Source organism: Microtus oregoni, unplaced genomic scaffold (genome assembly GCF_018167655.1).
Source record: "Microtus oregoni isolate MIOR12 unplaced genomic scaffold, Mior012 000034F_ref0000314, whole genome shotgun sequence".
Classification (NCBI taxonomy): Eukaryota; Metazoa; Chordata; class Mammalia; order Rodentia; family Cricetidae; genus Microtus; species Microtus oregoni.
The window spans coordinates 14,553,694-14,562,409 of NW_024543093.1; the positions used below are offsets into that span (position 1 = coordinate 14,553,694).

Genomic DNA, 8,716 nt, shown 5'->3' on the forward strand with positions numbered 1-8,716 from the left:
GCTGTAGGAGTTCCCTTTAGAATTTTTGGGGTCACTTATGTATACTATCATATTATCTGCAAATAGCGAAAATTTCACTTCTTCCTTTCCAATTTGTATCACCTTGATCTTCTTTTGTTGTCTTATTGCTCTAGCTAGAACTTTGAATACTATGTCGAGTAGATATGGAGAGAATGGACAGCCTTGCTTTGTTCCAGATTTTAGTAGAATCACATTGAGTTTCTCTTCATTTAATTTGATGTTGGCTGTTGGCTCTCTCTCTCTCTCTCTCTCTCTCTCTCTCTCTCTCTCTCTCTCTCTGTGTGTGTATTTCTTGTATCCCTTATCTCTCCAAGACCTTTTTCATGAAGGGGTGTTGGATTTTGTTGAAGGCTTTTTCAGCATCTAATGAGATGACCATATGGTCTTTTTCTTTTAGTTTTTGTATGGTAGATTACATTTATAGATTTTCATATGCTGAACCATCTGTGCATCTCTAGGATGAAGCTGACTTGATCATGGCCAATGATTTTTTTTGATGTGTTCTTGGATTTGATTTGCCAATATTTTATGGAGTATTTTTGCATCAATGTTCATGAGGGAGATTTGTCTGTAATTCTCTTTCATGGTTGAGTCTTTGTGTGGTTTCAGAATCAGTGTAAGTGTAGCCTTATCAAAAGAGTTTGGCAGGGTTCTTTCTGTTTTTATTGTGTGAAACCATTTGAGGAGTATAGGTATTAGCTTTTCTTTGATGTTTTGGTAGAATTCTGTGCTGAAACCATTGGGCCCTGAGTTTTTTGGGGGGTGGGTTGGGAGACTTAATGATGACTTCTATTTCCTTAGGGGCTATAAGTCTATTTAAATTGTTCATCTTGTCTTGATTTAATTTTTGGTTTGTGGTACCTATACAGAAAATTGTCCTTTTAGGGCTTCCAGTTTTGTGGAGTATAGGTTTTCAAAGTATGACCTCATGATTCTCTGAATTTCCTCAGTGTCTGTTGTTATGTTCTCCTTTTCATTTCTGATTTGGTAAATTTGGAAATTCTTTCTCTGCCTTTTGATTAGTTTGGATAAAGGTTTGTTTATCTTGTTGATTTCATTGGTCTTTGTATTTTATTGATTTCAGCCTCAATTTGATTATTTCCTCTTGTTTATTTCTCCTGGGTGAGTCTGCTTCTTTTTGTTCTAGAGCTTTCAGGTGTGCTGTTAAGTCGCTAGTGCGAGATTTATCCACTTTCTTTATGTGGACACTTAGTGCTGTGAACTTTCCCCTTAGCACTGCTTTCACAGTGTCCCATAGCTTTGGGTGTGTTTTGCCTTCATTTTCATTCAATTTTAGGAAGTCTTTAATTTCTTTCTTTATTTCTTCCTTGTCCTGGGGTGATTCTGTTGAGCATTGTTCGATTTCCATGAGTTTGTAGACTTTCTTCAATTAGTGCTGTTATTGTTGATTTCTAACTTTAAGCCATGGCGATCCAATAAGATACAGGGAGTTAAGCCAGCCTGGTCTACAAGAGCTAGTTCCAGGATAGAAACCAAAAGCTATGGAGAAACCCTGTCTTGAAACTGCCCCTCCCCCAAAAAAAGATACAGGGAGTTATTCCATTTTGTGTGTGTGTGTGTCTGTTGAGGTTTGCTTTGTTACTGAATATGTGGTCAATTTGAGAGATGGTTCTATGAGGTGCTGAGAAGGTATTTTTGTGTGTGTGTGTTTGGGTGACAACCTTTGTAGATGTCTGTTAAATCTATTTGAGTCATGACATCTGTTAGTTTTGTTATTTCTCTGTTTAGTTTCTATATGGCTGACTTGTGTGCTGGTGAGACTGGGGTTTCGATGCCTTACATGTTTTTTAAGGAAATGCTTTCTTTCTGTAGGGATGGAACTTAGGGCCATGCTAGCCAGGTAAGTAATTTCCCACGGAATTATACCCCCAGCACTGGGAAGTGGGTGCTGACAGACAGGGGATGAACAAAACAGAGACTTTGGAGACTCGGGAAGGGAACATGCAGGGATATTCCAATCTAAATGCTCTGTTAGGTGCTACAGGTTGGACTGTCAGTTGTGAGAGCCGTATGGATTCTAGTTAACTGAGCACTTATTCCAGGGTTGTCTGCAACGCTGTGATCATTGTCATCCGAGTGTCTGATGTTAGTCCTGCATGAATCTTGCTCTGGAGGTAATCCTACATGCACATAATAAACAAACAAACAAGCAAATGTATTTATATATGCAGTTTTGGTGAGTTTCTGTATCTTTTAAAAAATTTTGACATTATTTATTTTGTGTGTATGGAGGGGATTGGGGGAACTACAGGCATGGAGAAGTCAGAGGACAACTTCCTGGAGTAATTTCTGTTCTTTTACCATGTGATTGGGGGCTTAGATCTTTAGACATGGAAACATGTACCTTTACCTACTAAGGCACCTCACCACCCCGTCTTTTAAAAGATCTCTCTCTCTCTCTCTCTCTCTCTCCATCCATCTGTGTGCATGCACTATGAGTATGGCAGTTTTTCCCACCTAGCTCTACTCTATCCTATCACAGGCCAGGCAGATTCTTTATTCATTAACCAATGATAGTCACAGCATATAGAGGGGAATCCCACATCACAGCTCACAACTGCGGGTTACCACAGCTCTCTCTAAGGAGTCTAACACCTTCAAATGCATCTACCTACTTATCCATACTCACATATACCATAAATAAAAATAGAATAAATCTCTTCAAAATTAAAAAAAGTTAGACTGTTCTATGACTCCCACGCTACCTTTGATGTATTGGCCCCTTTGTCTCCAAGGGACATCTCCTTGATGCCTTCTGTCCATAATAAAATCAACACCAGAAGCATAGGGGATTAAGAAGCCATTGCAGATCCTGTATTAATGGCACAGGTCTGCTTGCCTTCCTTCCTCCCTTCCTCCCTCCCTCCCTCCCTCCCTCCCTCTCTCCCTCTCTCCCTCCCTTCCTTCTTTTATTGGTTTTTCAAGACAGGGTTTTTCTGTGTTGTCCTGCTGTTCTAGAACTCACTTTGTACACTAAGCTGGACTGGAACTCAGAGATCTGCCTGCCTCTGCGCCCCTGACATGCTGGGATTAAAGGAGTATTCCACAATAACCAGTGGTGGCGTAGGCCTTTAGTCCCAACGTTGGGGAGGCAGAGGCAGACAAATCTTTGTGAGTTCAAGGCAAGTGAGTTCCAGGTTAACCAGGGCTACATAATGAAACTCTGTCTCAAACAAGACAAAATTGCAAACAGGGGTTAGAGAAATAGCTTTGTGGTGCTTGCTTCTAGTGGACGAGGACTCTCTCCTAGAACTTATATCAGGAGGCTCTAGTTATTTGTAACACAAACCCTGAAAAATTGGAGGCCCTTTCCTGATCTCGATGGACACATCCGCTCATGTGGCACACTCATACAGACACAGACATTCATATCAAAACAAGACAAAGCAACACACTACAGAAACGGCTCTTGTTTTCCGGGTGGGGGATATCTAGTCTAGGAAGGGAACTCATTAATGCGAACAGAGCCTGCAGCCCCGCGCCAGGCTCTTTCTCAGGGCCACCCTCACCTCCTTGTTCCTCAGGGTATAGACCACAGGGTTCAGCAATGGAGTCACCACCGTGTAGAACACCGCCACCAGGCGGTCCTGGGAGGGGTTGGCCCCAGAGTCTGGCCGCAGGTAGATGATGGAGGCACAGCCAAAATGCACGATGACCACCGTGAGGTGGGCGGCGCAGGTGGAGAAGGCTTTGCGTCGGCCAGCGGCAGAAGGGATCCTCACGATGGCTGCCACGATGAAGGCGTAGGAGAGGAGGATGAGGAGGAAAGAGAACAGCACCACGAGGATGCTCAGAAAGAAGATGCCGAGTGCCTTGTGCGTGCTCTCTGCACAGCTGAGCTTCAGCACAGGCGCGATGTCACAGAAGAAGTGTTCCACGCGGCCCGTGCCGCAGAAAGGCGAGGAGAAGATCATGCAGGTTTCAACCATGGCCACCGAGAAACCAGAGCAGAAAACCAAGGCTCCCAGACATAGGCAAACGGTGGGCCTCATGATCACAGAGTAGCGCAAGGGATGACAGATGGCCACGTACCTGTCGTAACCCATCAGTGTGAGAAGGAAACAGTGGCTGCATCCCAAGCCCAGGAAGAAGAACATCTGGGCCCGACAGCCCGCGATGGAGATGGCCTGACTCTCCATCAGCAGATGGGCCAGCATATTGGGGATGGTGACCAGTGTGTAGCAGGTCTCAGAGAGGGAGAGCACAGCCAGGAAGCGATACATGGGAGTGTGGAGGGTGCGGTCCACCTGGATGATGGTGATGATGGTGGCGTTGCCAATGAGTGTGACCAGGTAGGTGAGGAGGAACAAGGTGAAGAGAGTGGGCCTCAGTTCTGGGAGGTTGGAGAATCCCACCAGCACGAACTCTGTCATCAACCGGGTCCCATTGTCCCGCTGCTTCTCAGGAGCCTGGGAGGAGATAGGATCACTGGGACAATGCAGGTCATGAGGCTTGGCTAGGCCTCAGGTGGGGGAAGGAGAATCATCACTGATGTGCAGACAGGACAGAGGGACTCAGAAATGATCAGTTATTACCCAGTCAGCCAGATGTCTTAACATGTAAGAAGAATTAGCCAGATGGTAGAGGTGCATCCCTTTAATCCCAGCACTTGGGAGGCAAATGGCTCTCTGAGTTCAAGGCCAAGCTGGACTACAGAGTGAGTTCCCGGACAGCTAGGACTCCAGAGAGAAATCCTGTCTCAGTAAAAATAAGAAGAGGAGGAGGAGAGGAGGAAGAGGATTTACGAAGCAGGGTCTGGAGAGAGAGCTCAATGGTTAAGAAGACTTCCTGCTTTTCCAAAGGATAAGACTGGATGCTTAGGCCTATAACTCTAACTCCAGGGGATCCAGCACGCTCTCTGGTCTATATATATACCCACACATACATTGCATACATTCACACAACTGCGCACCCACACATAAAAATAAATCCTTTTTTAAGTATTCACAAGGAAAGTGCTTTTTGTTTGCTGTGTTTTGTTTTGTTAAGCCTACAGCACCAGGTATTCCCAGGTCTCCCATCCAAGTGCTAACCAGGCCAAACTCAGCCTTGATCCAAGAGCAGACCAGATTGGGAACATTCACGGTGGTCATACCTTAGACACAAAGCAAAGATCTTTAGATGGAGGAAGAAGACAGTAAGTCCCTTTGTGGTTTCATTTAAATTTAGAAAGAGACCCTAGATGAGGACCCAAAGACCAACAGTCTGTGAAAATAGAAGTAATTCGGGAAAAGCAGACAGCCAATAAATGACATACTGTTGAGGACATGGTTGAGGAAATGGCTCAGTGGGTCAAAGGCTTGCTGTGCATTTCTGGGGACCTGCCTTTGAATCCCCAGAACCCACTTGCAAGAACCCAGAGCAAGAGTACAGTTGTAATCCCAGCACTCCAGTAGTGGCGAGGTAAAGACAGGAGAATCCCCAAAAGCTTGAGGGCCAGCTAGCCTACTCTAAAAGCATCATAAAGAAACCCTGTCTCTCTGGGCGGTGGTGGCGCACGCCTTTAATCCCAGCACTTGGAAGGCAGAGGCAGTCGAATCTCTGTGAGTTCGAGGCCAGCCTGGTCTACAAGAGCTAGTTCCAGGACAGGTCTAAAACTACAGTGAAACCCTCTCAAAAAGCAAAAAAAAAAAAAAAAACAGAAAAAAGAAAAGATAGAAAGAAACCCTCTTTCACTATGAGAACCCTAAGTGAGACATACATAGATCTAATCTACATGGGAAGTAGAAAAAGACAAGATCTCCTGAGTAAATTGGGAGCATGGAGACCTTGGGAGAGGGGGAGAGGAGAGGCAGGGGAGGGAGCAGAGAAAAATGTAGAACTCATTAAAAATCAATAAAAAAAATAAAGCAAGCTAAACAAGTCAGGAGGAGTAAGGCAGTGATTAACATTCCTCCATGATTTGGGCTTCAGTTTCTGCTTCCAAAGAGAGAGAGAGAGAGAGAGAGAGAGAGAGAGAGAGAGAGAGAGAGAGAGAGACCCTGTCTCAAACAAGGTAGAAGGCTAGGACACTCTGTCTTAGTCATTGTTCTATTGCTGTGAAGAGACACCATAATTACAACTCTTATTAAAGAAGGCATTTAACTGGGGCTTGCTTACAGTATTAGAGATTTAGTCTATGACCATGGTGGAAAGCAGACAGGCATAACTCTGGAGCAGAAGCTGAGAGCTTTACATCCTTCCCTGAAGGCAGCAGGCAGAGAGAGACAGACACTCCTAGTGAGACACTATCTCCAGCAAGGCCACACTTTCTACTCCCTCCCAAACAATTCTACTAACTGGGGACCAAGCATTTAAATAAATGTTCCTGTGGTGGCCATTCTCATTCAATGGCCATAAGCATCATGGGCCATAGACATGTTTGTCTTCTATTGTAAAGAGAAAAAAATTAAGACTTACTAGTAGAAATATTAAAGTAATCTTTGATATTCAGCTCTACACATTCTTTTTTCCCTTCAGATTTTAGTAGAAATTGAAACAATTTCTTTGTTCCCCATAGACTGCTGTGGATTATGAGTGCTCTTCCTAACTGATAAGTGTGGCCAACCAAGAGAAAAGTGGCTGGAGGTTGACAAGATGGCTCGGTAGGCAAGGGCTTCAAGGGTGACCACCTGAGCTTCGTCCTGAGCCGTGGAGGAGGGAAAGAATCCACCACTGAAGACTGTCCTCTGATCCGTCCTGCCTTATCACACAAGCCCAAGCACACATACACACACACGCGCACACACACACACATGCACACACACATGCACACACACACATGCACACACACAAGCACACACACACATGCACACACACAAGCACACACACATGCACACACTTTTCTAATTAAAAAATACTCATTAGAGCTGGGAATATGGCCGAGAGTGAGAGCACTTCTTCCTACCTTCCAGCCAATCTAGCAGCGTTTCTGGACATCTGCAAGCCTGCAGCCCTCACGGGAGCTCAAAACCATAACCAGCTATGCACTTGAAAACATCCACTAGCAAAGCGGGATGATAGGAGTTAAGGCTTCCCATTTAAATATTTGGAAAGTTAAATGACATTTTTCACATTGGAAAGAAACTTTTCAACCTAATTCAAAGAACTAAAAAATGTGCTGTAGCTGGGAAGATGGTGGGGTGGGTAAGCGCACTGCTGGGCATGCGTGAGGGCCTGAGCTCCCATCACTAGCACTCAGGTAAAAGAAACAAAAGGAATGCAAAACAATAAAAATGTGCCTGTTTGAGATCAGATGCAAGCTACTTTTCTTTCTTTCTTTCTTTCTTTTTTTCTTTCTTTCTCTCTCTCTTTCTTTCCTTCTTTTTCCTTTTTGAGACAGGGTTTCTCTGTGTAACAGCCCTCCCTGTCAATTTTTTGGATTTTTTTTTTAGACAGGGTCTCACTATGTAGCCTTGGCTGCTTTGGAACCTGTTATGTAAACCAAGCCAGCTTTAGACTCAGGGAGAGCTTCCTGCCTTTGTCTACCAAGTGCTGGGATTGAAATGTGTGCATCACTGTGCCTGGCCCAATAAAACTTTATTAACACAAATAGTCGGAGGCACAAGTTTGCTCTCAGACTGTCATTTGTTAATTCCTGATAAAACACAAATAAAACTAAAAGGACACAGCCAGGTGTGATGACACATACCTGGAATCCCAAGACCTGGGAGGAGAGGCAAGAATGGGTCTGAACCACAAGTTCAAGCACAGCCTGAAAGAAGAGAAAGAGGAAAAGGAGTAGGCAGGACGGGGGACATGAAAAGTAATAAAAGGCATGAAAAATGTGTATGTATGGAAATACAATGAAGCCTTTCCTTTGTACAATTAACACATGCTAATAAAAACCAAAAGGATTTCAACTCAGGAGAAACTCCAGTGAGTTCCCCCCGCCCAAGGAATTCATGCTATGAGGAAGAAAAAAAACCTAACTAGAAATCTCCAGAAACAAAATCAGACATGGTGTCTTGGTGCCTGGTGGTAACCCCAGCAGCTGTGAGATGGAGAGTTGGGAAGGACCTTGAGTTCCATATCAGCCTGAGTTATGTGGAGAGGAAAGGGAGAGGAGAAAAGAGAGGAGGGAAGAAGAGTGTTCCACCACCACCGCCGTCACCACCACCACTGCCACCCACTTTGAAAAATGAGGCATTGGTTGAGTGTAGAGGATCACACCTATAATTCTAGCATTCTGAGACAGAGGGATGGTGAGCTTAAGGCAGCCTGGCTATAGAGTAAACCACTGTCCCAGAGGAACAGAGGAGAGTAGAGAAAGGGGGAGGAAAAGGCAGGCAAAGACTGATAGAAAAGGTGACATTTGTGTGATAGTTCAGATGATAAAGGCTACTGCAGGCAAGCCTAGTGACCCTGTTTGATACCCCCAGGATCCACGTGGTGTAAGGAGAGAATCAGCTGCCACGAGCTGTCCTCTGACCTCCACAAGGGTGCTGTAGCATGCATGTGCACATACAAATAAACGAATGTAACTTTTAAGAAGGAAAAGAAATGAAAGAAAAGTCATGTCTTCATGACATCCTTGAAAACAAAACTTAAAGGTTGAATTCCCGGATCCCTTGGATTTCCAGAGCAGATAGTGTTGGTACTGTGGGCAAGTACCCTGAACCTGCTCTTAGCCCACACAGTCCTTTCCTTTCCCACCTCCAGCTCCAGCCATCACTACAGGGGCCCTCATGTGTAC

The 8,716-nt window shown here is 44.6% G+C and overlaps 1 protein-coding gene across 1 annotated transcript; it reads right to left on the reverse strand.

Annotated features, from left to right (window-relative positions):
* Positions 1-3,494: 3,494 nt before the first annotated feature.
* LOC121432324 (olfactory receptor 10T2-like) lies at positions 3,495-8,710 on the reverse strand. The gene is made up of 3 exons (XM_041630175.1): positions 8,657-8,710; positions 7,673-7,735; positions 3,495-4,451 (listed from the first exon to the last, which is right to left on the reverse strand). The coding sequence occupies exons 1-3, from the start codon at positions 8,708-8,710 to the stop codon at positions 3,495-3,497; spliced, it is 1,074 nt and encodes a 357-aa protein (XP_041486109.1).
* Between the last annotated feature and the right edge of the window lie 6 nt (positions 8,711-8,716).